Source organism: Mesoplodon densirostris, chromosome 10 (genome assembly GCF_025265405.1).
Source record: "Mesoplodon densirostris isolate mMesDen1 chromosome 10, mMesDen1 primary haplotype, whole genome shotgun sequence".
Classification (NCBI taxonomy): Eukaryota; Metazoa; Chordata; class Mammalia; order Artiodactyla; family Ziphiidae; genus Mesoplodon; species Mesoplodon densirostris.
The window spans coordinates 24,074,178-24,099,977 of NC_082670.1; the positions used below are offsets into that span (position 1 = coordinate 24,074,178).

General features: G+C 54.4%; 7 protein-coding genes across 9 annotated transcripts; 3 read left to right on the top strand and 4 right to left on the bottom strand.

Annotated features, from left to right (window-relative positions):
* Nucleotides 1-37: 37 nt before the first annotated feature.
* LOC132497443 (DNA repair protein RAD51 homolog 1-like) lies at nt 38-1,060 on the bottom strand. The gene is given in 1 exon segment (XM_060110609.1): nt 38-1,060. A coding segment is annotated over 1 exon segment (1,023 nt).
* Nucleotides 1,061-4,101: 3,041 nt separating this feature from the next.
* Nucleotides 4,102-7,058, top strand: LY6G6F (lymphocyte antigen 6 family member G6F). Its single transcript, XM_060110593.1, has 6 exons — nt 4,102-4,159; nt 4,663-4,992; nt 5,077-5,340; nt 6,537-6,692; nt 6,834-6,900; nt 7,034-7,058. Exons 1-6 carry the CDS (start codon nt 4,102-4,104, stop codon nt 7,056-7,058), a joined length of 900 nt encoding a protein of 299 aa, XP_059966576.1.
* Nucleotides 7,059-8,883: 1,825 nt separating this feature from the next.
* Nucleotides 8,884-10,170, bottom strand: LOC132497866 (lymphocyte antigen 6G6e-like). Its single transcript, XM_060111405.1, has 3 exons — nt 10,119-10,170; nt 9,290-9,415; nt 8,884-9,182 (listed from the first exon to the last, which is right to left on the bottom strand). Exons 1-3 carry the CDS (start codon nt 10,168-10,170, stop codon nt 8,884-8,886), a joined length of 477 nt encoding a protein of 158 aa, XP_059967388.1.
* Nucleotides 10,171-12,077: 1,907 nt separating this feature from the next.
* Nucleotides 12,078-13,563, top strand: LY6G6D (lymphocyte antigen 6 family member G6D). The gene is given in 4 exon segments (XM_060111406.1): nt 12,078-12,130; nt 12,206-12,354; nt 13,327-13,382; nt 13,384-13,563. Coding segments are annotated over 4 exon segments (438 nt in total).
* Nucleotides 13,564-14,644: 1,081 nt separating this feature from the next.
* On the bottom strand, nt 14,645-17,091 carry LY6G6C (lymphocyte antigen 6 family member G6C). The gene is made up of 3 exons (XM_060111134.1): nt 17,027-17,091; nt 15,539-15,649; nt 14,645-15,088 (listed from the first exon to the last, which is right to left on the bottom strand). The coding sequence occupies exons 1-3, from the start codon at nt 17,076-17,078 to the stop codon at nt 14,874-14,876; spliced, it is 378 nt and encodes a 125-aa protein (XP_059967117.1). The 5' UTR covers nt 17,079-17,091; the 3' UTR covers nt 14,645-14,873.
* A 1,327-nt stretch (nt 17,092-18,418) lies between these two features.
* Nucleotides 18,419-20,102, top strand: MPIG6B (megakaryocyte and platelet inhibitory receptor G6b). The gene is made up of 6 exons (XM_060111012.1): nt 18,419-18,479; nt 18,699-19,046; nt 19,205-19,295; nt 19,652-19,692; nt 19,803-19,901; nt 20,029-20,102. Exons 1-6 carry the CDS (start codon nt 18,419-18,421, stop codon nt 20,100-20,102), a joined length of 714 nt encoding a protein of 237 aa, XP_059966995.1.
* Nucleotides 20,103-22,010: 1,908 nt separating this feature from the next.
* Nucleotides 22,011-25,354, bottom strand: DDAH2 (DDAH family member 2, ADMA-independent). Of its 3 annotated transcripts, none has more exons than XM_060109686.1 (7): nt 25,130-25,352; nt 23,925-24,288; nt 23,710-23,809; nt 23,511-23,584; nt 23,217-23,336; nt 22,525-22,674; nt 22,011-22,335 (listed from the first exon to the last, which is right to left on the bottom strand). In XM_060109686.1, exons 2-7 carry the CDS (start codon nt 24,219-24,221, stop codon nt 22,219-22,221), a joined length of 858 nt encoding a protein of 285 aa, XP_059965669.1. In that variant the 5' UTR covers nt 24,222-24,288; nt 25,130-25,352; the 3' UTR covers nt 22,011-22,218. The 3 variants fall into 3 exon arrangements, with proteins under 3 accessions (XP_059965669.1, XP_059965670.1, XP_059965671.1); XM_060109687.1 differs by lacking the exon at nt 25,130-25,352 and adding an exon at nt 24,427-24,893; XM_060109688.1 differs by having other exon boundaries at nt 22,231-22,335; nt 22,581-22,674; nt 25,130-25,354.
* Nucleotides 25,355-25,800: the final 446 nt, after the last annotated feature.

Consider the following 25,800-nt stretch of genomic DNA (forward strand, 5'->3'; position numbering starts at 1 on the left):
AGCACTTAAGGTTTATCACAGGAAAAAAACCAACGATTCAGTCCTTGGCATCTCCTACTCCATCCGCATTGATGGCAAACATAGCTTCTTCAGCTTCAGGAAGACAAGGAGAGTCATAGAATTTGCAGATTCTGGTTTCCCCTCTTCCTTTTCTCAGGTTCAGTCTTGTTGTTGAGGCATGAGCAATGATATTTCCTCCAATAGGTTTTTTAGGATCTGCAGCAAACATGGCTGCTCCATCCACTTGGGCTACCACCTGGTTGGTGATTACCACTGCTACACCAAACTCATCAGCAAGTCGCAGAAGCATCCGCAGAAACCTGGCCAAGTGCATCTGCCTGGCGGAAAGCTCACCTCGACACCAACAGTCTGTTCTGTAGAGGGCGGTGGCACTGTCTACAATTAGCAGTGCATACCTGGACTCTACCATCATGGCTGATGCTTGATAAAGGAGCTGGATCTGGTGGTCTGTGTTGAACCCTCAAGCATATGCTACATTATCCAGGACATCACTGCCAGAGAGGCCATATCTCTCAGCCACTGCTAGCAGCCATTCCGGCCTAAAGGTACCCTCAGTGTCAGTGTACATGGCCTTTCCTTCACCTCCACCTCGGTCAATGGGAAGCTGGCATGTTACAGCCAACGTATGACAGATCTGGGTCTTCCCAGTTCGGAATTCTCCAAACATCTCTGTGATAGATCCAGTCTTGATTCCTCCTTGAAGTAGTCTGTCAAGCTCTTTGGAGCCGGTAGTAATCTGTATGATCTCAGACCGCCTTTGGTGGAACTCAGTTGCAGTGGTGAAACCCATTGGAACTAATTTAGCTGCCTCAGTCAGAATTTCATCAGCTTTGGCTTCACTAATCCCCTTAATATTTATTAGCTCCTTCTTTGGTGCATAGGCAACAGCCTCCACAGCATGGAATCCAGCTTCTTCCAATTTCTTCACATCATTGGCATGTATGCCACATTGCTCTAATCGAGAAACAGGTTGTGGGCCAAAGCTCTCTTCTTCCACTGAAGTATCTGCGTTTGCTTCAAGCTGCATCTGCGTAGCCATTACTTAGCGTTTAATACGCCTGCAGCGTAACTCGCCTGGGCGGGCTGAGCACTCCGACTACAGTCCGCCGGACCCGCGCGCGCCCGACCCCGGAAAGACTGCAGACCCCCTCACCTGCGCCCCACTTCTCTATGCCCTTGCTCCGGCCTTCTGCACGAAATTCAGGCGAGTTTCAGCTCCTAACTGCGCTCCTGGGGCGCAGTCTCTGCTATCTTCAGGCCTCGGTCTCAGGCGGCAGCACCCACTCCGTCTGCCGCCTTCGGAAATCCCTGTTGTGTTAATTTCTGCTTTAAGCAAAGTGATAAATTCTTTTTCATATTCTTTTCCATTATGGTTTATCACAGGATATTGAATGTAGTTCCCTGTGCTACACAGTAGGATCTTCTTGTTTATCCATCCTATATAGTTTGCATGTGCTAATCCCAAACTCCCAATCCATTCCTCTCCCACCCCCCCACCCCACCCCCCAACCACAAGTCTGTTCTCTATGTCTGTCAGTAGGGTTCGTAGATAAATTCATTTGTGTCCTATAAGTGATATCATATGGTATTTGTCTTTTTCTTTATTTTTGGCTGCGTTGGGTCTTCGTTGCTGCGCGCGGGCTTTCTCTAGTTGCGGTGAGTGGGAGCTACTCTCGTTGTGGTGCTCGGGCTTCTCGTTGCGGTGGCTTCTCTTGTTGTGGAGCACGGGATCTAGGTGCATGGGCTTTAGTAGTTGTGGCTCACAGGCTCTAGAGCACAGGCTCAACAGTTGTGGCACACGGGATTAGTTGCTCCAAGGCATGTGGGATCATCCCCGACCAGGGCTCGAACCCATGTCCCCTGCACTGGCAGGCAGATTCTTGACCACTGCGCCACCAGGAAAGACCTCTTGTTTGTTTGTTTGTTTGTTTTTCTTGGCTGCACTGGGTCTTCATTGCAGCATGCGGGATCTTTAGTTGGAGCATGAGGACTCTTAGTTGCGGCATGCAGACTCTTAGTTGAAGCATGCAAACTCTTAGTTGTGGCATGAATGTGGGATCTACTTTCCCGACCAGGGCTCAAACCCAGGCCCCTGGCACCAAGAGTGCAGAGTTTCAACCACTGGACCACCAGGGAAGTCCCTGTCTTTCTCTTTCTGACTGACTTCCCTTAATATGATAACCTCTAGATCCATCCATGGGTAACAACTCTTTTAATCTCTAACCTCATAGATTACTTTTGTCTGTTTTTGCACTTTATGTAAATGAATCATACAGTACGTGCCCTTTGTTTCTGGCTTCTTTACTCTCCTTATGTTTGTGGGATTCAACCTTGTTGCATGTCATTGTGGTTTGTTCATTCTAATTGCTATCGAGTGTTCCGTTATGTGAATATACCACAGTTTATTTAGCCAATATACAGTTGTACATTAGATATAGTCTTTGGTATGCATGAAATAGTTCATCAAAAACAATTTTTTAAAAATAGCCTTTAGGGCTTCCCTGGTGGCGCAGTGGTTGAGCGTCTGCCTGCCGATGCGGGGGACACGGGTTCGTGCCCTAGTCCGGGAGGATCCCACGTGCCGTGGAGCGCCTGGGCCCGTGAGCCATGGCCGCTGAGCCTGTGCGTCCGGAGCCTGTGCTCCGCAGAGGGACAGGCCACAGCAGTGAGAGGCCCGCGTACCGCACAAAAAAAAAATAGCCTTTAAAGATAAATAACACATTGGGACTTCCCTGGTGGCACAGTGGTTAAGAATCTGCCTGCCAATGCAGGGGACACAGGTTCGATCCCTCGTCTGGGAAGATCCCACATGCCGCGGAGCAACTAAGCCTGTGCGTCACAACTACTGAAGCCCGCGCACCTAGATCCCGTGCTCCGCAAGAAGAGAAGCCACTGCAATGAGAAGCCTGCGCACTGCAACGAAGAGTAGCCCCCGCTCGCCGCTACTAGAGAAAGCCCGCGCGCAGCAACAAAGACCCAAAGCAGCCAAAAATAAAAATTAATTAATTAATTAATTTAAAAAATAAAGAAATGCTTTACCAGGAGCCTTTTTTTAAAAATAAATAAATAACACATTAAAAACTATTAGAGCAATATGAAGAACTGCCTTAAGAGAGTCCTGCCTGAGGGAAAGGGATGAATCAGTGAATTCTCCAGGCCCTTGCTATCCTTCTCCTTGAGTAATAACTTAATATACTCATCAGGGGCTCAGAAGAAGTCTGTGATGTGCCAAGCAGCCACAGAGAAAGTCATTCTTTTTTTTTTTTTAATATTTATTTTATTTATTTTTTTATTTTGGCTGCGTTGGGTCTTCGTTACTGCGCGCAGGCATTCTCTAGTTGCGGCAAGCCGGGGCTACTCTTCATTGCGGTGCGCGGGCTTCTCTTGCTGCGGAGCACGGGCTCTAGGCATGCGGGCTTCAGTAGTTGTGGCATGCAGGCTTCAGTAGCTGTGACTCCAGGGTTCTAGAGCGCATGCTCAGTAGTTGTGGCGCACGGGCTTAGTTGCTCCACGGCATGTGGGATCTTCCCAGAACAGGGATCGAACCCATGTCCCCTGCATTGGCAGGCGGATTCTTAACCACTGTGCCAGCAGGGAAGTCCGTGAAAGTCATTCTAAGTCATTTAGGGAGTACTGACTGGATGTGCAGTCTTGCGCTGGGTTCCCTGGAAACCAATATGAAGACTCAGCTTCTTCCCTCATGGCTGGTGTCTCTTGGGCTGGAGGAGAGAACACGGAATGTACTTCCAGACTGATGGGAGGTGGACAGCCGTGACCCCTTCTGCACAGGCTTCTTAGCGCATAGAGTCTTTGTTCTGAGTCCTTCAGCTGATGTGGAGTCTGAAGGATGAAGAGGTCATCTTTGGAGTGGCCTGAACTTGGTCTTCTCCCTCTTGGCACAGAAAGGTTGTTGTCAGTTTTTCCCCATTAGACATGCAGCTGGGCTTTATCTCCCCAGCATTCCCATCCCCTTCAAAGGCCTATGTCACTCCAGACTAGGGAGTATGGGCCTTTATCTGGGCTCTGTTTCCTCCCTGGGGATAGCAGGTCCCAGGCAAGAGAACTTGGTAAGCTCTCCCCATGGCTGTCTTATTCCTCCTCCTTCTGTGCCTACATGGGCTGCCCCAGGCTGCTGCAGGTAAGGAGCAGGAGTTGAGGGGTCCTTCACCTGTTCACAGGGTTGGGAGGGACTGCTGCTGTTTCTCCTTAGGGGCCTGGGGAAGGCATCTGTCTCAAGAAGATCGATTTACGCCAGTTGACCTCCCCCTGCCTCTAATACTGGGAAAGATCCAGAGTCAGCGAGGGTCCAGGTCAGGTACAGTTTCCTTTAGAAAATAAGAACGGACAAGTAAATGCTCATCCAGAAGAGGAGAAACAAAAGGGAGTGGTATGGGCATTTGTCAACTATTCCAGCCTTTTCCCTCTTGCCCTCAGATTCCCTCACTTGCCAGGAGAGGTGGGGAAAGCCCCACCCTCTTCTCTCCACCTTACTTTTTTGTTGCTGTCACTTGAGAAATGTGCACACAGTCAGGCCCAGTGCTGGGGGACCCCAGAAGGGGAAGAAGCCAGGGGTAGGAGGTTGATGGGTGGGGTTGTTGACCTGATGGAGGTCTCTGGTCTCACACAGCCCTCTCCCCACAGACAACATCCAGGCCATCTATGTGGCACTGGGGGAGGCAATGGAGCTGCAATGTCCTTCACCACCCACCCTGCATGGAGACGAATTCCTGTCCTGGTTCCGCAGTCCTGCAACAGGCTCCTCCACTGCTTTAGTGGCCCACGTCCAAGTAGCCAGGCCAGCCCCAGACCCTGGGAAGCCCGGAAGGGAATCCAGGCTCAAACTCCTGGGAAACAACTCTTTGTGGCTGGAAGGGTCCAAGGAGGGAGACGCTGGGCGGTACTGGTGCGCCGTGCTGGGTCAGCGCCACAAGTACCAGAACTGGAGGGTGTATGATGTCTCCGTGCTCAGAGGTGAGTGGGGGGCATACAGACCAGGGGCCACTGGGAACCAGGGAAGCCCAGACAAAGAACTGAGGAGTCCCTCTCTCTCTCCAGGATCCCAGTTCTCTGCGAGGGCTGCAGATGGATCCCCCTGCTCTATCCTCCTGTGCTCTGTGGTCCCCGCCAGACGCCTGGACTCTGTGACCTGGCTGGAGGGGAAGGGTCCTGTGAGGGGGCGTGTGCAGTCCTTCTGGGGTGATGGGGCTGCCCTGCTCTTGGTGTGTCCTGGGGAGGGGCTTCCTGAGCCCAGGGGACGTAGACCAAGAAACATCCGCTGCCTCCTGCCTCAGAACAAAGGGGTCAGCTTTAGCCTGGCAGGTAAACTGATGGACACTAAGGGAAGGGATGTTGCCTCCGACACATCCCGCACTGCTAGCTAGGGGAGGGGGCGTATCTGTTATTGGCTGTTTTTATCCTCCGCTGCCTGTAGGAGGAGGGCTTTTTTCTCACTGACTGGATCTGTAACAGAGAAGGGGGCTGGTTAAGCCAGCTTTCTGATGGAATAGACCATCAGTCAAGAGGGAGAAGAGGAATTCTGGTGGAATATACCTTTGTTTAGAAATAGGATAATCTATGGGCTTCCCTGGTGGCGCAGTGGTTGGGAGTCTGCCTGCCGATGCGGGTGTCGTGGGTTCGTGTCCTGGTCCGGGAGGATCCCACATGCTGTGGAGCGGCTGGGCCCATGGGCCATGGCCGCTGAGCCTGCGCGTCTGGAGCCTGTGCTCCGCAACGGTAGAGGCCACAGCAGTGAGAGGCCCGCATACCGCAAAAAAAAAAAAAAAAAGAGCTAGACTGAGAAATAGGATAATCTATGATTTTTGTGGAATATCCCTTAGCAGCGAGGAAGAAGGTAAGAATTATTGCTGGGGCGGTTGTCTTTTAAAGAAAGGATATATGCACTGATGTTATAATGGCCCATTGATGGTGGAGGCAGAAGGAGAAAAAATATATAATTGTTTTACAATAAAAAGTCCATTATACAGAGAAGGAATGCTATTGGATGTAGAACAACCCATTTACAAGGCAGGAGGGAGGAGCAAATGACCATTCTTTTGGTGAGCGAAGGCCAACTAACAGGCAGTGACTGGGGTTTATTTCCCTCTACATCCTCACACCTAATTTGGGGTCTGGCATGTGGTGGGCACTCAGCGAACACCTGTGGAGTGGATGAATGGAAGAATGAATAAACAGAAGGCGTTTTCTTTTTTTCTTAAAAGGGTGGATTATTGTGAAGGGCTTGAGGAAAAAATCACAGTTATGGCTGGTGGTCCACCCTGGAGTTAGCCATCCATGTGTAGCCAGGGGGGCATCACCACTTTCTATCAATGTTGGTTTATGGGATCAGGGTGAGAGGCCTGGAAACAGGCAAAACGGGCCGGTGGATATTGGGGGCAAGGAAGTCTTCTTTTGGAAGAGCCCACCGGACTATGGGGGAAAGCCTTTCTTTGGGGCACAAGGGACAGACCCCCCTCCCTGCCTCCCTGCTCATCCCTCTTATCTTGCCCTTCCTGCAGCCCCCATGGATGCCTCCCCTGCCCTCTGTGCCCCTTCCACAGAGTGGGATGCACCCTGGATCCTGATGCTGTCCCTCACAGTGGGCCAGGGGTTCACCATCGTGGTCCTCAGCGTCATGCTCTGGAGGCGGAGGGTCCAGGGGACTAAGCACAGAAGTGAGTCCCTCCTTCCCAGAGGGGTGGGCTCATATCTTGCCTCTATACCCTGTCTTCTCTAGGGGAGGAGGGGGGTAAGGAATAGAGCTCTGAGTTATCTGTGACTTCTCTGCCACACCTCATATGGCTCTTTCTCCCCAGATGCCTCGTTTCCTCAGTTCAAACCCGAGATCCAGGTCTATGAGAACATCCATTTGGCCCATCTCAGGTGAGGAACAACCAGGGGGCAGAGGCTTAAATCCCAGAGAAGACTGAGGTTGGGGTGGAGATGGGATGCTGGTTCCTGAGGACGTGGAGAATAGAAGTATCCTTAATGTCTTTCTGCTTTGCAAACCCCACAGCCCACCTGCCCCTAAGACCAGGTGACCTCGATGACATCTGCTGGGAAGTGTGACCTGCTATCTCCCTGGCCATCTGGCACCTGAAAGATTCCCGAAAACCTTGGCACGGGGAGGGGGTGGGAGTGCTACTTCACAGTCCAGCTGGTCTCCAGCAGCCAAACTGTGTGTGTGTGTGTGAGAAGGGGCTGGGGGCTGAAGGAAAGGAGAAGCATTATTCTGTGATGTCACCTATGAAAAGTGTGGTTTTCTGTCTCACAGAAGCCAGTGGAGGGGTGGCCCTGAGCCTGCAGTACCATGGGGTTGAGGGGAGCTTGGGGTGGCTGGGAGGGGTTGGGGAGGGGTGGGGATGAAGAAAAGAGACAGAGGAATCCAGAGACGTGAGCAGTGGTGGAGAGTCAGTTACGGGGGAACCAAAGGACAAATGGGGGAAATTGAAGAAGAGAGAAGGGAAGAGGCTCAAGTCAGGGTAAAGGGAAAGAGATGGAGAGAGAGAGAAAACAAATAGAAATACAAAGTGGGAGGATTGAGGGACAGAGAGAATGGAAAGAAGACTCAACTTGCCTCTAAAGTAAGCCAGATCCCCACCCCTGTCTCATCCCCACAAAGAAAAGAAATTGAGAGAGAAGCACCTCTAATCAGACCCCAGACTTCCTCAGATGGAAGTGGAGGGAACTGAGTCAGGATGGGGGTACCTGTGCCTGGCCACCACCCCCACGGCACCCCCTTATCCTAGGCGCTCCACTGTGGCATCCGGAGCAGGGAGCAGCTTACCACCCTGACATCCTGGGGGCCCCTGGGCAGAGGGAGTGTCCACCGTGCTGGGTGGGTGAATTCCCTGGTGGGGTGAGTACTTGGGCCCTGCTTGCTTGGCTGTCAGTGAACCAGGACAAGTCTGGGCTGGTGAAGCGGGGGAGGGCACCAGTGCTCCCAGCTCCTAGGCTAAGGCAGAAATCAGCCGGCCTCCCGGTCACACCGTCACCACTCCACCAGGGGCCCCTTTGTGTGTCTACTCAAGCTTGGGCTTCACTGGAGAAAAGCTTTCTCAGAAGTCTTACCTAAAGCCTTCACGCTGCAGTGGCTTAAGCTGAGTTAATGGCAAGAAGGAGGATACCAATGACAGGTGGAGGACGAAGTGAAAGTTGTGGTTCACGTGCCAGCACCCCAGCCCAACCCACCAAGCAGCTATAGTTTGCTGTTAGAGCACATGCGTGTGCGCATGCACACACACACACACACACACGCGCGGAGCAGTGTTACTGAACTCCCAGATAGCACTTTTTTTTTTTTTTTTTTTTTTGCGGTACGTGGGCCTCTCACTGTTGTGGCCTCTCCCGTTGCGGAGCACAGGCTCCTGACGCGCAGGCTCAGCGGCCATGGCTCACGGGCCCAGCCCCACAGCATGTGGGATCCTCCCAGACCGGGGCATGAACCTGCGTCCCCTGCATCGGCAGGCGGACTCTCAATCACTGCACCACCAGGGAAGCCCCCAGGTAGCATTTTTATTACATTTACTCTTCACAGTTCCCCAAGCCCTCCTTCCTGACCTACCAAATTAATCTCTCCTAGCAGGACCCTCCTGCTCATCACACCTGGTGCCCTTTCGATCCCCTTGCCTGGGACCCACAGCTCCGTCAAACACCTGCCTTGCCAGAGAGCTGGGGCTGAGAGAATGCATCAGCAACAGACATCTAGAAAAGACCAAAGATTTAGAACAGGTGTTCTTTATGAGGCTGGGCTCTGGGTTGTTGCCTCTGGGCAGGAAGGGGCTAGAGCAGTGCCTGTAGGAATCGGGTTTGGGGAGGGGTCCGTGAAGGTGCTGGGCCCAAGGGGTGTGAGGTCTCTGTACAAGATCAGGCAGATCTCAGAAGTGTCTGTGCCGGTGTTTCCAGGGCCACGGCGATAGTGGAGGAGTCTTGGGTTGAAGGCTGGTGGAGGAGGTGTGCTCCCCAGGTGAAGCTGGCCACGAGGATGAGCGGGGTGATGAGGAGGAGGCTGGGGAGCCGATGCGGCGTGGTGGCTGCATTGCACAGGTCCTGCTCGCAGCAGTGGTGCTGAGGAGTGTAGGAGAGTGACCAGTAGGTGGCATGGCCCTGCAGAGAGCACTGGGTCCTTGGGAGGCAGGCTTTCCGCTTGATGACCTCACTGTTCTATGGGACAAAGAGGGGATGCTGAGGCAGGGGCAGGAAGGAGACAAGGGCCACGAGGCCACAGGAAAGGCAGGACGGATGGCGGTGGGGAAGGCCTAGGGAGTCCTCCCTGAGGTACCAATACAGATGCCACAAACTTTATCATCCTGACACTCGGTAGGAAGAGGGTAGCAGGGTTTGGCGAAGTTGTAGGTGTAACAGTGGAGCCGTCTCCGGGCAGGGGAAGTGGCAAGACCTGTGGGGTCGGAGGAGGTCAGGCAGGGAGGAGAGGCAAACAGGACAGGTGAGAGGCTGAGCCCAGATTTGGGAACGGGATGCATAGACAGGTGATACACAAAGTGGGGAGAGAGGAACAGTGAAATGGAGGGAAAAACAGACAGAAGTAGAAAAAGAGATACAGAGAAGGGAGGGGGGATAATACAGGAAAAGAAAAAGACACAGAGGCACGAGGGATACAGTGAGTGTGAGAGACACACAGACATGAACAGAAGCCAAGAGAATCAGAGATGAATACAGAGAACGACACAAAAAGCCAGGCCAGGACGGGGAGGGGGTGCCAGTGAAGAAGTTAAGCAGATGGTGCTAAGTCAGATGAGAAAATAGGAATTAACATTGACCAAGGGGCCCAGCAAAGAAACAGGAGGTGAGATAAGGATCAGGGGAGACAGAGGCTTGTCAAAGATGCCACAGGAAAGAGACAGTTATTCTCAAATGCCTTTGAAAGGAAATTTTTCTTGTTCCACCTCATCAGGCTGTCCTGAGACCATTCCCAGTAGCTTTTCTTTCCAAAACCCCCACAACTCCCTCCTTGGCATTTCTCAGCACCCTCTCCGCCAGCCACCCCCCACCCCCAGAACTCAGGCTCCTCCACAAGCCCCTGCCAGCACCACCCCCCCACCCTGCGCCCAGTCCCCAAGGATTCCCCAGCCCACCCTTACCCAGTGCCCCACCGAGGAACAGAATGCAGAGGAAGATGCTGGAGGCGCCCATGGCTGGACCCGGGGCTCAGGAGTCTGGGAGAATGTGATCTGCACCCAGAGATCCTAGAGTTGGAGAGATGGAGCATCTGAGCGAGACGGGGAGGGAGCAGTAAACAAACACATGTAGGGAGTGAATCTGAGGGTGGGGTGGAAGCCGGACCAGATTGGGCAGCCTGACACAGCAGGGACCCTGGCCTCACAGTTCTCACATCTTCCCTGTCTCCTACTAGAGCCTGCTCTTGCCTTGAGGGTGTTCTCCATTCCCGCAGCGTTGGTCTGTTACTCTTAGCTGCGTCTGTCGCTCCTGAATGGTGTCTGTCAGCGTCTGTCACTTCCCCTCCTACTCCTTTCCCTCCCTCCCCTTGTCTCAAGCTGTTCTTTGCTCTCTCATCTCCTTGTTTTTGTTTCTCTGTCTTTTGTCCTTCTGTGCATTTAAGTCTGTCAAGGTCACTCTCCTTGACCTTGAGCCCTGGCCCAGACCTGTTTGCAGCCCACATCTGTTGGCGAGCGGTGTTTGAATGTGGACTCAACAATCCCCCACCCACCGGCCCACACAAAGCCCAGCTGCAGCTGCGTAAGGGAGGATGCCACCCAGCTTCCGATCCCTTTGATCCCCCCAAGCTTCAACATTCTTACCCCATAATTATCTCTCCCAGCCTTACTGCCTTAGAGGAAAGAATTAATCATGGGTGTGGCCAGAGGGATTGATGTGTTTCCACTGGTGCAGGGATGAGGGTCAGAACGACCAGGAAGGAAGGCAGCGATAAGATTTGGGGAGTACGGGTGGTAGAGTCTGGAAGACGGGGGCTTAAGAGATTGGGGAGAAGAGCTGCACCTGGGGAATCAGGGCAGAACGTACTGGGAGTAGGAGGCAGACAGGGTGGGGGAGATGTGAGGTGGAGGTGAGGCAGAGGAGACAGGTATCCACTGAGCAGCAGTTTTCAAAACATTTATCTCAGGACCTCTTTACACGCAAAAATTACTGAAGACCCCAAAGAGCTTTTCTTATGTAAGTTATATCAATATTTGCTATATGAGAAATAGAAACAGAATTTTTTTTTTTTTTGCGGTACGCGGGCCTCTCACTGTCGTGGCCTCTCCCGTTGTGGAGCACAGGCTCCGGACGCGCAGGCTCAGCGGCCATGGCTCGCGGGCCCAGCCGCTCCGCGGCATGTGGGATCTTCCCGGACCGGGGCACGAACCCGTGTCCCCTGCATCGGCAGGCGGACCCTCAACTACTGCGCCACCAGGGAAGTCCCGAAACAGAATATTTTAATAGGTTCATTTAAAAATAAAAAAACAATAAACCTATTACATGTTAACAAAACATAGTTTTGTGAAAAATAATTCCTTTTCCAACAGTACAGTGAGAAGAGTGGCATGGCTTTACCCTTTGGGGAATCTATTTAATGTTGGGCTTAATAGAAGAAATAGAAGATGGCTGGGTTTTCACATCTGCTTCTGCATTCAACCTGTTGGGATTTGTTGTTTTGATTGAAGTATCTGAAGAAAATCTGACAGATATGTAGTTGGAAAAGGAAGACGGTGGAGGACCCTCTAAAAGGGCTTTAGGGGCCCGCAGGAGGTCTAGGGCCACCGTTTTAGAATTGTTCCTGAGATGGAGGAGTGTGGGGATGCTAGAGGATGCTGAGAGCCCTTTCTCCTGTGGGGGCCCCTCCCTGTCCCCACTGGGGCCCCGGTGGCTGCTGGAGGAGTCTCTTTCCTTCCTTTTTATTGCCCTATAAAGCCCAAGGCAAGCACAAATGGAGAAAGCCCGTGCGTAGCAACGAAGACCCAATGCAGCCAAAAAAAAAAAAAAAAAAAAAGCCCAAGGCAAGGGGGATAAAAGGCTGGCAGAGCGGGGCCAGGGAGGCGGGTGGGCGGGAAGGAGAGGCGCTACAGACACAGGCAGACACAATGAACCCCCTGTTTGCTAGGATCCTGCTCAGCACCCTGCTGCGGGCTGCCTTGGTCACAAAGGCCCATCGCCCTGTGCCAGCCGCCCCCCCCCCCCGCCCCAGTTCCAGCACTGCTTCCCTCCTGCCAGGAAACCGCAAGCGGTGCTATGACTGCGGTGGGGGCCCCAGCGGCTCCTGCAAAGAGACCGTGACCACTTGCGGCCAGGGCAAACGCTGCGGCTTCCTGGAGCGCAAACCCCAACCAGACCTGAGACAGACCAAGCCATCTGGAAACCGTGAGTCCTCCTTTTGTCCCCCTGCCACCAGCCCCTACTACTTCAGTCCTTCTGGCTTCCAGAACCTTCCAGGCTCAGTCTGGCTCTGGGCAGATGGTGCCGCTGTCAGAGTGGAGCGGTCTGTAGCCCCTTCTGGCTCCTGGCACTGAGCCCCTGGAAGCCCGCTGTCTGTGTGGCCACACCCCCTCCTCTTTACCCTCCAGAAAGAGTCTCATAGGCCCATTCACTCACAAATGGGTGAAAAGCTCCCTTGAAGGCAGGGACCAAAAGATTCAGCCAAACTTCAACTTGCAGGCATCAGCTAAGGACCAAGGAGGTATGTGTATGTGTGTATTCTAATGTTTTTGTCTCTAAATAATTTTAGATGGACAGAAAAGTTAATTTTATTAGAAAAGTAGTACAGATCAGTACTGTATAGCCTCACTCAGTTTCCTCTCATGTTAACGTCTTATATAACCATAGTACAATTAACAAAATCAGAAAATAACACCGGTACAGTACAACTAACTAACCTACAGACCTTACTCAATTTAGCCAGTTGTCCCACTGATGTCCTTTTTCTGATCCAGGACCCACACCAGGATCCTACATTGCCTTTAGCTCTCCTGTTTTCTTAGTCGTCCCCACTCTGGGACGGTTCTGAGTCTTCCTTTGATTCCATGATCTTGACCTTTTTGAAGAGTCCTGATGAGTTATTTTATAGAATGTCCCACAGTTTGGATTTACCTGATATTTTCTCATGATTAGACTGAGGTCGTGAGTTTTTGGCAAGAAGCGACGTTGGTCCCTTTCAGTGCATCCCATCAGGGGTTCACAAGGTCAGCGTGTTGACTGTGATCACTTGGTTTCAGGGAGGTGTTTTCTGAGGGGCCAGAGGATCCTTTCGGGCTCCTTGAAATCACATCTGCCCTGCCTCAGAAGGCAAGTCCTCAAGCCAGGAGTTCAACAGCCCAATCTCATCCTCTCTCTCAGCCTCAGTGACCTTGATTCATCACCATCCAGCCTGCGTGGCGGCCCATCATTGCAGTTGAGTGAGTGGAAACAGAGGTGGTGGGAGACGTGACTTATATGACCCACAGGGACTGCTGCGTCTGCGACCTGTGCAACAGTGCTGTGGCGAGCACTGCAGCCCCCGCGTGCATCGTGGCTCCAGGGGTCACTGCCCTAGCCTGGCTCTTGCCAGGACTGTGGAGAGGGTCGTGGGAGTAGGGCAAGAGAAGGGAGCAAGGGAGCAAGGGAACAAAGGGGATCTGAAGTGAGAAGAAGTGGCTCACTCCTCTGTGAGCCATTAAAATCTATCGACCACTCTAGAGCTGACTGGAAAATTCCATCTTTTGTTGATGGGAGGGCTGAAGGAGTAATATGGGGGCAACCAGTCTCTAGTTTAGGGGTTATCAAGGATCAGTGGACTTAGTTACAGTGGTGCACTCCTTAACCAACTAAACCCCAAAGGACAATGGAGAATATACCCTATGTGACTCCTACATCCTGTTGCTAGGGAGAATCTTCCTTAGCAACGAGGATCCCTGATGGGAACAGCCTCTGGGCTGAGTGGGGGCCACCAGGAATCAATGAGCCTCGTTGTCTGGGCTTGTTCCCCTTCCCCGCATTTGCAACTTGGCTCCCAATATGACTATTTGGAATTGAGAAAGGAAATGTAAGCACTGTGATAGGAGGGTTGCTTGGTGCCCCATGTACTAGGCCAGGTGAGGCCTCTGAATCTAACTTGAGGGACTGAGGCCTGGAAAGAGGGTCCCAGGTCCCATCCCCATGCAACTCTCCTACCCCTTCTGGGGAGCCCTCAAGCCAGACTGCACCTCCTTCTTGGCAGTACATCAGAGGTGTGGCCTAAATTTAAGATAAATATTGCTTCTCCAAACACTCAGCCCTGTACGCCACCCCCAGACACTGGAAGAGAGGATGGAAGCCTGCAAAACCTGTTTTTCCATCTGCCCCAGCCCAGCCTCTGAGAGAAACTCCCTGAAGGGCTCTTGGGTGAGTGTGAGGGCTGAGAGTGGTATTTCCTGGGAGGGCGCCTCTGACAATAGATCTTCTGATACACAATTGATCATATACAGACATTTATTACTCAAAATGGAAAGGGGTGAGCATGGGGATGAGGTACGTATGGGAGCCAGGGTTTGGAGGATCAGCTCATACAGTGAGATCATCAGGTCCTTCCTGGGAGCCTTCACTGGGGACAGGACAGAAACCCCATTTCAGGCCCAGATTCCAATCCCTCCTCACATAGGGTACAGGGGAGTTCAGGAGGCAAAGTGCGGAGCCCTTCTAGGAGACGATGGAGGATCTGGAGTGGTGTCGAGAGAAATGGAAAGAGACTCCAGAGAAGCAGAGTGGAGGGTGTGGGATGGAAGGATGGATCGGGGGACCACTGTCTAATTAAAGAAATGTGAAGGGTCTAGAGAAATGCTTTTCTGAGCAAAAGGAAGCAGAGGATATGAAGATAAGAGAGGCTCAGGCTAAGGCAGGTGGGAGGAGGGGCAGCCATAGAGTGAGCCTCACTGCAACAGCCAGAGGCCAAGGCCAGCCAAGGAGGTGAGGAGGACAAGGGCCAGGGCCGGGGTGGGCCGAGGGGCTGGGTTATTGCAGTTGTCCTTGTTGCAGCAGGTGGTGTTATAGGTCAGGCCTAGCTTGTTGTTGGTTTGGTTGAAGGCCTCCCGACAGGGCTCTTCTGGTGTGCCACAGCGTAGGTTGGAGAAAACCCACAGCTTCCCTGGGGTTAGGAGGGGGCAGTGGGGACAGTTAAGATGGGCACCTGGCATGCCTGTGTCCACCTCCCCACCCCATGCACCCCACCCAGGCTTCCTTCCTTCCCAACTCTGCCCTTGGCCCTGCCCTTCTGTATCTCTTCTCAGTCTAACCTTTCTCCTGCACTTCCTTACCCTGCCCCTCACCCCAATCCCGGTCCTATCACTTGCTGCCCATGAGGCTTTGGACCTGTTACTGTCTCTTTTTGAGGCTGTTTTCTCAGTATAATAATAGCACCCACATCATAGGGTTGTCATGAGCATTAATTGAAACAATCCTTGTAAAGACATAGGATGGTGCCTGGCACATAATGATCCTTGGCCAAATATCATTGCTGTAATTCTCTGTTCCACCTCAGCCCCAGCCATAGAGTCTCCCACTGGCCCCCTCTCCCCACTGAAGAAAGGAATGTTACCGAGGTACACATTTGTTGTCAGGCATTGCTGTCCTGGTTCCAGGCGGCAGGACTGCCGGTCCACACAGCCCAGCAAAGGGACCTTGTAGCAGGAGTGACAGCGAATGTCAGCTGGGAAGACACAAGTCGGGCTGAAGTGATGGAGGGTCTGACTCACCTGGGGAAGAACCCAGCTGGTGGGCAGGGTGGAGAAGAGCCAATCAAGTAGGTATTCTGACCTGTTTGTTCCGGTAGGGACAGAGAGGGTGAGTGAAGCAGAAAAAATGTAAGTGGGTGAGGGTGGAGTTGCTCTGTGAATGGCCCACACCTTAACATCTTCCTTCACTCCACCCCATCTGGAGATGAGTCAAGAGAGGCAGAGATACCAACAATAGGGCTGGGGACAGATGAAATGGGAGAATACCACGGGGAAGGAATGGAGGTGGCGAGGGAGGAGATGAAGGAATTCAGAAGAGGTCACAGATGGAGTCTTGAAATAGGAAGAAATATTAAAAGTAAAAATCATGGTGGTTACAACACTTGCAGAAATAGCTTGGAACTTGAGGCTGGCAAGAAAGCCACCTGGGGCCAGATTAGCAATGTATTCTTCACCCCCTGGGGCCGCCAAGAGCATGGGAAGAGAAACCAGACTTGAACTGAATCCTCCCACCCCAGTAGCTCTCTGACAGAAAGGAAAAGTATCTGGGAGACAGATCATCAGAATCCATCTGAGCACTTTACCAAAATGGAGAGGATGGGTGCAGAAAGGCAGAAGGTGGCACCCCGAAAGTTTCTGCTGCATCCGATTCAAGGTTTGAGGGATGGAAGGGTTCAGTCCGTGGGTGGAGGAGCCTGGTGACTGCACCTCAGTGAAACCCACCTCACCCTGGGGGTGAGCAACCTTGGCATTCCCTCCCTAGAAGGCCGGGAAATCTCCCTGGTTCCCTGGGAGTTTCTGAGAGGTCACTGGAGCCCTCCAGAAAGCTTGTGTTCCTGGAGGTATGCACCTCAGGGAGGAGCAGGGGTGGGGATCTAGGAAAGGCCACTGCTCGAGGGACTGAGCACAAAGTCCCTGATGGAGTAGATGGGAGGAGGGGTCACAAAAGAAGCCCCAGGCTGGTTGCCTAGATTTCTGGGAGGACGCCCTGGCTGAGTGCAGGTGGTGAGAGGAGAAAGCAGGTAAGCTGGATCCTGGAGAGTTCTGTATCAGAGTGGGGCTGGCAGGGGAAGTGGATATCAGAGTTTCCAAGGAGTGGGGAACAGGGGACCTGGAACCCTGGGCAGGTTAGAAGAGTGCGTCTTGGAGGTGGGGAAGAGTCTGAAGATGGAGACACGGGTCCTTGAGAAACAGAGCAAGGACCCTGTCACAGGGGGGCACAGGAGAGCTGAGCCAGTTGGGTCTGGGGGCGCTTGGGATCTTGAGTAGTGGGTAGTGTAGGGCAGTGCCTGGGGCAGGGTGTAAAAGTCCTGACCAGGTGAACCAGGTCCTTGGGGCCCCCAGGTGCTCACCTGAGACCCAGCAGAGCAGAGAAGACAAGATGAGCAGCAGAAGGCCTTTCATGGTGAGGGTCCTGAGAATGGTAGCAACAGCAGCAGCCGACAGAGTAGAATTTCAGGGATCCTGCTCTGGGAGTTGAGTGGCCTTTTTGGAATTTATAGCCACAGCAGTCCCTCCCTCCCTGGTCTCTGGTGGCCCCTCCTTCCCCATTTAGGGAGGGGCTAAGCAGGACCCAGTGGGGCAGTAGGGATGGGGATGGGAGAGAGAGGTGGGGAGGGTAGGTGCACTAGTGGCCAACTCCATTTTGGTTCTTGGTTTCAGTGCAAGACACACCCTCCTGGCCCCCAGGAGTAACATCCCTGTCTGCCCAGTCCTCTGAAGAAGTATCACCAAAGGCCCCTGTGATGTTACAGTGGCTGTGGTGGTAGCAGTGTCTGCTGGTTCCTGGGAAACGGACAATGGGGTGTGGCCCAAGCTGACTGCAAAATTTTGGTCCCTGGGGGGCATTGGTAGGGGTATGTGGGCAGAAACTGAGCACCAAATTCATCTCAGTCCACTTAGTTTTCCCAACCCCTCCTCAGCCACAGGATGGAGGAGCAGGATTTGTGATGTCACCAAGAGCTTCTGTGATGTCAAAGCAGTAGAGGCATGGGCTGGAGCTGCCTGTTAGGGAGGGGCTGCCTCAGGCCCCCTGAAGGGTCTCAGGACCTCATCCTGGCTCCACCTGGGCTTGGCCTGGCCTTTGTTGCTCCAGTGCAGTGAGGGCTGATGAAGTCCTGGGTGTGGGGCTGTGCACCTGCTCCAAAGCGCCTCCCTAATCAAAACCTGTCAATTTGGGCGGGCCACCTTGGGCCGGGAGGGATGGAGTGGGCACAGAGGGGTGAGGTAGCAGCTAAAACAAGAATAGAAATAGTAAGAATGGCAAGCATATATTGCTCCTATGTCTCTGCCATTGTTCTAGGCGTTTACCGTGTATTACTTTATTTAGTTCTCACAATACTCTGCCACGTAGGTGCTTTTATTCCCATTTTACAGATGAGCAAGCAGGCCCAGAGAAGTTAAGCGACTTGCGCACATCACACAGCTAGTAGGTGAAGTCGAGATTTGAATTCAGGCAGCCAAGATCCAGAAACTGTGGTGCTCCCGGCGACTGCTACGTTTCAAGAGTTAAAGTCTGCGGAAGTGCTTGTGTAAAGGGCCCCAGCATGAATTCTAAGTGAGCATTGGTTGAGGGCTGTGAACCTGCCTGCAAGGATTCCCAGAGGGATGTGGGCGGCTGGTGGCCCCTCCCCCACCCCTTATCGGAGCCCCCAGACCTGCGGTCTCCCCCTCCACCCCCCTCTGATTTCCCTCCGGTCTCCTTCGCTGATTCACTGGCCTCCTCTTCCCACCACATCGCAGCCATGGCCTTGGTTCTGCAGCTGCTGCCGCTGCTGCTGTCGAGGGCCCAGGGGAACCTCGGGGGTAAGCCATCCCAGGAAAGTCGGAATGGGCGAGGAAAGACTGAGACTGGAGGAGGAGGCGACCAGGTTGGGGGAGGGGGGGATGAGATGTGTATGGGAAGATCCAGGATGGCGGGAGGGTAGAGGAGAGGGAAAAGGCGTAAGGGGGAGGGTCGTCTTGCTCTGTGGACTTGCCTTGACCACCGTCCCCCGCAACCCCCCCCCCCGCCGCCTCCCCTAGCTTCACTGGACGGCCACCCTGGGGACCGGGTGAATCTCTCCTGCGTAGGGGTCTCGCAACCCACCCGCTGGGTCTGGGCACCTAGATTCCCGGCCTGCAAAGGCCTGTCCAAAGGACGCCGCGCGATCTTGTTGGCCTCACCGAGCGGGACCCCCACCGTGTCTCCCGTCCAGCCCTTTGCTGGCCGCCTACGTGCCCTGGACCTTGATATCCGGCGGCTGGAGTTGCTCCTGAGCGCGGGGGACTCGGGCACCTTTATCTGCAAGGGCCGCCAAGAGAACGAGAGCCGTACGGAGCTTCACGTGCTGGGGGACCGGGCCTATTGCAGAGCTCCGGGGCCTACCCACGGTAGGTCCAGGCCTTCACACAAAGAGGACCTAACTCAGACACACGCCCCCGTCAGGGAGGGAAGTTCCCTGGGGGGTTCCTGAGTGGGAGAGCTAGCTCTCCGTCCCCGCACCCTGACCTCGGCATCCACCGCTACCCCGCTTCCAACGTTCCCGCAGGGTCCGTGTATCCCCAGATTCTAATCCCGCTGCTGGGCGCTGGGCTGGTGCTGGGACTCGGAGTATTGGGCTGGGCCTGTTGGCTGCGCAGGTGAGCTCTAGGGGCGGGGCCTGGTTGAAAGGCTCTCGACCAGAGGCGGGAGGGGCAGGCCCAGAACTTTCCGCGGGCCAAAACTACATCGAGAGCCCTCGGGTGTGGTTCGGAGACGAATAGGGGAGGTCGGAACTTGGGGGCGAGGCCATGGGCTGGTGGGTGGAGCCCTAGCTAAGGAAGCCAAGCTAGAGGCCGAGCTGGCTCCAAGCGTGGGCGGAACTATCTGTGCGGGTGGAACCTGGGTTGTTTTGCTGGTCAGAGCCGGCCTGTTGCTGGGTTGTTGTTGGCGCGTCCTGGGGCCCAGAACAAGCGAGACATAATGTGGTTCTTAGACTCTTATCTATCCCTTCCAGGCGCTCGCCCCCTCACCCGCCTCGACCACCCCCCAGATTTGGTGAGACTAACTCCACCCCATTTACCTTCCCTGCACATTCCCCACCCAGTTCCTGAGTCTGAGCCCTTGCTGGGAGCAGACACGTTGGTCACCTTCTCTCAATTCTTCAGCTCTGTCCCCCCCACATAGTTCCACTCGTGAAAGCGGAGCCCCAGAGGCCAGTAGAGAAGGAAGAGCACAAGATTGCAGGGGACCTGGACCAGGAGCCGGTAAAGGCTTGGGTGGGGGGCGGTCTGGCCAGAATCCGTGAGTAAAGTGGACCAAGAAAGACAGAGGCTTGGATCCCCAAGGGAGTCAGACCTCTGAGACCCTCCTACCTTCCTCCCCACCTTTCAGAGCCTGCTCTACGCAGACCTGGATCATATGGCCCTCAGAAGATCCTGCCGACTGTCCCCAGTGGTCCCTGCTGATGCTTCCACCACCTATGCGGTTGTAGTTCGAAAGGAAGCCCTTACTACCTAACAAGCTGGGGACTCCCAGCTCTCCATAACACCCCTCCCCTTCTTGGCCCTTCACCTGGAAAAGGAAGGCACCGTGGGATAGAAATGAGCACTAGACTGGGAGTCAGGAGACGGAGGATCCAGGCTATCTCTGCTGCTGATCTTGGTCCTTCCTTATCCCCATCTCTCACACAGCTTTCAGGTCTCCTTCACCACTGATGTCCTTAAACCTGATCAAGCCCTGTCTCCCTATCTTAAGACATCAACAACCCCTAGATTTTTGCCGTATCTCTTCCCTTCTCTCCACAGTCAAGCTCTTTGAACCAAGGGCCTACACCTGTCTCTTCCATTTTTCTCTTCACTCCACTCCCACTGCTCACGTGCTCTCCGTGAGCTTGCCAGTGATGTCCTAATAACCATACCCACTAGACATCTATTAGCATTCATCTGGCTTGGCCTTTGATCGCTCTTATTTAAGCTGTTTTTCTTTAATGCTGTTGTCTTCCTTCTGGACTCCTCCTCCTTGCTCCCTGCCCCTACAGTATTCTCCACCATTCCAGGTTTGTCTTTTTCTTTATCTGCCTTCTCCCTCTCCTGGGATGCTGTCATCCACAGCCAGTCCTCAGCCTTTTTTCTGTGCAACATCCAGAACTCTCTCCAGTTCAGATCTCTGATATGAGATTTCCAAACTGTCCCTCAGACATCCCTGCCTGGCTGGCCCTAGGCATTCTGCACACAGCAGGTCCAAAACCCAACTCACTGTCATCTCCCAAGCCACTTACTTAATCTTTCCTCCTCTGCATTCTCTCTTGATCAACCCCATTGCCCAAGCCAGAAATGGAGAGTCATGTAGACCTCCTTCCTCTGACTCCCACACGATAAACCAAGTCCTGTCTTTCTATTTTAATGTCACTGTCAAATCCACACCCTTTTCACACCCAGCACTGCCACCTGAATGTACTCTTTACTTCCTCCCTGGATTACCCATAGCCCCACCTCATCCTCCTGCCCTTGTTCTCCTCCCTGAAGCTAGAGGTATTCTCCCCAAATGCTAACCTGCTCCTGACAGCCTATATTTCAGCAGTATTTCAGCTCTGGGCCCATGGGCCTCAGCTTTGGGTTCAAGGTGCTACAGTACTCTACTTACTCTCCAGGCTTCTCTCTGTCACTCAATGCCTAGAACAGGACAGCCTTAGAGAAATTCTCCCCAGCCCCCAAATGTGCCTTTGCCCAGTGCAATTCCTTCTTCCTGGATTAGCCTTTGCCTCCTCCCCACTATCTGCCTGGCTAATTCTTATTTATCCTCAGGACTCAGTTCAAGTGTAGCCTTTTCTGGGAAGCTATTTCTGACCCACTTTGCCCACCCCTGCATACACTCTGATGCCCTAGGGAGCCCCCTTATTTCTCTCATAGCAACAGCCTCCTGTGAATTGTTCCATTACAACCTGTATTTCAATTTTTAAGAAATTTTCATGTACTGTGAGTCCCCTGATATCAGGAGACTGACCCTTTTTATATCACTGCTAAGCCTCAGTAAATGAGTGAAAATGAATATCCCTGGAAATGTCATTTCCTCCTATCCACTAGGGATGGGCTGTTGATCTCCCAGTCTCTGAATCATCTGACATTTAGATAAATTCAGTGAGTGATTCACCCATATTTTTTCTCTGCCCTGTACATGCTCCCCATCATAGAAATTCTGTCCTGTCCATCTTGTGCCCAAGCAGCTATGACAGGGCTGGACAATGAGTCAGTGAGCACTGAATAGGGTTTGATGAATGAAGGAGGCCTCCTTCCCAGCACTGACCCCAACCTCAGGTTTCAGCCCTGCCCTTGACCCTCTGCCCCATAAGACACCAGTCGCAGCCCAGTCGCAGCCCATTCTAAAAGGTCAGTTCTATTTTATTAGTTCTTGGGGAGAGGACTCACCCTGTGACCTCCATCCTTCTTCTCACTCTATGCCCTCCCCCTACCTTGGGGCCATCTCCCCACTACTACCTATTCACTGTCCTCTATCTAACCTTCCTTCCCCTTCTACTCCTATGCCACCCTGCCCCTGGTCAGCCAGGACCCCAAGGCCAGGCTCTCAGCTGTGGGGGCGTGTGCTGAGCACCAGGCAGAGGGAGCTGAGCCCAGCGCCTGCCTTCTCCAGTTCCGAGCAGGACACAGGTACCAGGGTGACGTCAGAGAGCTTCTGCAGTGCCTGCAGGGAGGACAGTGTGTGGGGAGAAGAGAGTAAGACCCCAAGGCCCACAGCCAGGGCCCCATTTCAGCCAGCTAGAGTGGCCCCACCCTGGCTTCTAGAAAAGGTACCCCTTCTTCCTCCCACTAGGGAGGTCTGAGCCCCATTTCTCTGGTTGTTGGTGGCGGTGGAGCTCCTGCCTTCTCTCACCTCCTGGCTGTTGGGCAGGTCCCCGCCTCCACGGTGCAGGAGGAAAGGGGGCATACCAGGCAGCCCAGGACGCAGAAAGAGACAGTCAGCCGCTGCATCATCTGGGAGGGTCAGGGAGGCATAGGGGTGATCCGTCAACACTGCCATTGCCTGGGGGAGAGGAGGGAGGAAGCATGCAAGGCTCAGAGCCTCTCCACAACTGAGTCCGGCTGCCCTACCACCGCTAAGGGCTGGGGACAGAGTTACATTATTGTGGAATAATAATGACAGCAATCACATAGCACTTACTATGTGTCAGGCACTAAGCGCTTTAATTAACTTGTCTAATTTCCACCTCGGACTCACACGCAGTTCTTTCCACCTGCTACCCACTCCTCGCCTACTTCAGACCCCACGGGTCGGTCCTATCCATCCTTCAAGACACAGCTTGGGTGCCCTTTAGGGAGTTTCTTGAAACTCGGGAAAACGATGTTAATTGCCCCTGTTCCTCGGTGTTCCAGCTGTCTGTCCCGTTTATAGTAACTTCTTGTTTTCACACGTGTTTTCACATAGATGGACAGCTCCATGAGGGTAGGGGTTGGAGTTAATTAATTCTCAGAGCCTCCCAACTCCCCGCCTGCCAGGCCCGGAGCCACGCCCACTTTTGTTGGCCGCGCCCCAACCTGCCCCACCCCAGCCCCGCCCCTTCTCACCCTGACAGCTTTTTGGGCAGCCTCGCTGCTACCCGCCACCACAGTGCGGGGTCCCCCCATGCCGCAGAGGCCACGCAGGTGGGAGGGGCTCGAGACCGGCACCGTGGAGACGGCAAAGTCCTAAAGGGTACAAGGGAAAGTATTCAGGGACGCGGGAAAGGTGAGAGGATACCTTCAAACAGGCTGCTCTCAGCCTCTTCCTCCTCAGCACGGCCCGCCCCGCGCCCCCGCCCAGTCCCTCAGACCCCCATCCGCTCCCTGCTCCCCCCACACAAGGCTAGTCCTGCTCCTCACCCGGAACGTGTCCGCCACGATCTCAGCTCCTCGGTGATTAGTCCACTTGGAGAGGCCTACGAAAAACTCCCGGCCTGAGCCCAGGGAGGCCGTCGAGGTATGAAGCGGGAGTGGGTTGGAAACAAGGCCCGAGATGGCCCAGTCTCCCAAAGTTTGCTTCCCTGTGCCAAGCCCCAGGGTGCAGGCACCCCAGCCTCACCGGTGAAGAGAACATCAGTGCCATCCAGCGTCGCGTTCTCGTCCCCCATCTCCACAATTCGGAGCCCCAGGTCCTGGAGGGCTTTGCGGACGCCATCGACCTTAGGGCAGGAGAAGAGGGCGCGAAGCGGAGACATTCCCACCCCCATTCTTCCCTTAAGCCCCAGACGTCCAGATCCTCCCTTCCCCCTACCCGACCCGTGCCCAGGCGCTCACCTCCGGCCTGCGGGCGGGGCTCCAGGGCCGCGTGATTAGGGCCGTATCCCCTTGGATCACAGCGGTGTCACCAAGCAGCGGTCCCAGCGGCAGCGACTCTTCAGGAGGCAGTTCTAATAGCTGCAGCCCCAATCGCTGCCTCAGTTTACCCCCCAGCACCCCATGCTCCCTCTGAGCTTTGGCTAGGTCCAGAGCCGGGAGGCCAGCCCCCACACCCTCCCCCGACGCCAGGCTCTCCGGGACCCCCCGGATCAGGGCATGGGAACAGCGGCCCAGCCCCTCTCCTGGCGTCCCCATCCCATCCACACAGACGCCCCCTCCGGCTGCGCTGATTTCTTAGTTGTCTTTTTTTAACTTCACCTGTCTGGGAGAAGAAACAGAACGGGGGTAGGCAGAGAGAGAGACATGCAGAGAAGGGCATAGGGGGATGGTTAAAAGCGCCCGGGTCTTCCTCCTGCCATCTTCGGGCGCCCCTCCCACTCCGCCCCACCCGCCTCCAGACCTTCCTCTCCTGCCGACCCCACTCCACCCCGCATCCTCGCGGGTCTGCTGCTTTAGGAGAAGTCCGAGGAACGAGATCGGGATCCCTAGTCTCCAAAACACCTGTTGCCCCTGCTCGGGGGCTTCGAGAGGTCCCTGCCGGGCGCCCCTCTTGGCAGCCGCTAGGATGCGCTCACTCGCAAAAAATGCAGCGGCCCCGCCCCCTTAACCCTCTGCTGCTCGCTGCCTTAGGGACCCGAAGTGCGGCGAGGAACCCACAGGGTTATGGGACAGGAGGAGACAGCTGGGGAGAGAGTCAGGACCTGGGGGATGAAAGCCCTGGGTGTCCGAACGAGAACGGGAGCGAGGGACAAGGAGGGAGGAATTAGAGCCTAAGGAGTTAAACATCCTCTCCACCCTGGCCGGTCAATCCGTTCCTAGCGCGACCCAGTGTAAACCAGACTGAGTCCCGGAGGACTGGGAGAGGTCTAAAACGAAATCCGAGGGGCGGGGAAACGGGGGGGGGCGTGGTTCTGGGGAGCAGGCACCGCTCCGGGCGCCAGGACCGGGTCCCCCAGTCTCCCGATCCATCTTCCCCAAAGTCCACCCCGACTCAGCTCCGCACCCAAATGTCGACCCTCCGCACTGTCCGGCGCAGACACGGGCCCAGCACCCCCAAACTCCCCCCCCCACACGGTCCGAGGAGCACCTCCCACCAGACTCACCTCCTGCGGCCACCCCCACTCTTGCAGCTCTGTGCTCTTGGCTGGGGCCCCACCCCCCTGAGGACAGAGTTGGTGAAGAAGAGAGTCGTAGTCTTCAAGCCTCGGGGATTGGAGCTTTGGCTTTGAGGGGTCCCCGGGTAGGCGCGCTCAAGTACTACAGTGGGTCGGGGGCGCGACGGTCTGGCGGCTCCGGGGCATTGTCTAAGCGGGACGGGGCGGGGCGCCTCGATGCCACGCCCATTCCGCCCTGCTTTGCCGCGCCCACTCCACCCCGACTGTGCCCCCCTTCTCGAAATTCGGCCCCGCCCCACGAGCTCTGCCCAGACCCACCCAGATCTGGTTGGCTCTGGCGGCTGGGCTGCGAGTGCGACATGGAGCACAAAACAGCGCTATGGTGGACCCGCACTAAAAATGGCAGCCCCGTCACAAGCACCCGTCTTCTAAATTCCTGGTTTCTGCCAGGAGTTCAAGGTCATTGACCCACTCTTCATTCCGTGTTACTCACACTTCAAGCCCCCTTTGTGTAAAAACACTAGATTTTCTTTTTTCCTTTAAAATTATTATTTTTGGCTGCGTTGGGTCTTCATTGCTATGCGCGGGCTTTCTCTAGTTGCGGTGCGCGGGCTTCTCATTGCGGTGGCTTCTCTTGTTGCGGGAGCACGGGCTCTAGG

Coding starts and splice junctions, on each gene's coding strand:
- LY6G6F (XM_060110593.1), top strand. CDS start 4,102: ATGGCTGTCTTATTCCTCCTCCTTCTGTGCCTACATGGGCTGCCCCAG. Junction 6,693..6,833: donor CCAGGGGACTAAGCACAGAA/GTGAGTCCCTCC, acceptor CTTTCTCCCCAG/ATGCCTCGTTTCCTCAGTTC. Junction 6,901..7,033: donor ATCCATTTGGCCCATCTCAG/GTGAGGAACAAC, acceptor CAAACCCCACAG/CCCACCTGCCCCTAAGACCA.
- LOC132497866 (XM_060111405.1), bottom strand. CDS start 10,170: ATGGGCGCCTCCAGCATCTTCCTCTGCATTCTGTTCCTCGGTGGGGCA. Junction 9,416..10,118: donor GTTCCTCGGTGGGGCACTGG/GTAAGGGTGGGC, acceptor CCGACCCCACAG/GTCTTGCCACTTCCCCTGCC. Junction 9,183..9,289: donor CATCTGTATTGGTACCTCAG/GGAGGACTCCCT, acceptor TCTTTGTCCCAT/AGAACAGTGAGGTCATCAAG.
- LY6G6C (XM_060111134.1), bottom strand. CDS start 17,078: ATGAAAGGCCTTCTGCTGCTCATCTTGTCTTCTCTGCTCTGCTGGGTC. Junction 15,650..17,026: donor TCTGCTCTGCTGGGTCTCAG/GTGAGCACCTGG, acceptor GTGTCTTCCCAG/CTGACATTCGCTGTCACTCC. Junction 15,089..15,538: donor GACAACAAATGTGTACCTCG/GTAACATTCCTT, acceptor TCCTAACCCCAG/GGAAGCTGTGGGTTTTCTCC.
- MPIG6B (XM_060111012.1), top strand. CDS start 18,419: ATGGCCTTGGTTCTGCAGCTGCTGCCGCTGCTGCTGTCGAGGGCCCAG. Junction 18,480..18,698: donor GGCCCAGGGGAACCTCGGGG/GTAAGCCATCCC, acceptor CGCCTCCCCTAG/CTTCACTGGACGGCCACCCT. Junction 19,296..19,651: donor TGGGCCTGTTGGCTGCGCAG/GTGAGCTCTAGG, acceptor TATCCCTTCCAG/GCGCTCGCCCCCTCACCCGC.
- DDAH2 (XM_060109686.1), bottom strand. CDS start 24,221: ATGGGGACGCCAGGAGAGGGGCTGGGCCGCTGTTCCCATGCCCTGATC. Junction 23,810..23,924: donor GCCCCGCCCGCAGGCCGGAG/GTGAGCGCCTGG, acceptor TCCTGCCCTAAG/GTCGATGGCGTCCGCAAAGC. Junction 22,675..23,216: donor CTGCCCAAAAAGCTGTCAGG/GTGAGAAGGGGC, acceptor CCTCTCCCCCAG/GCAATGGCAGTGTTGACGGA.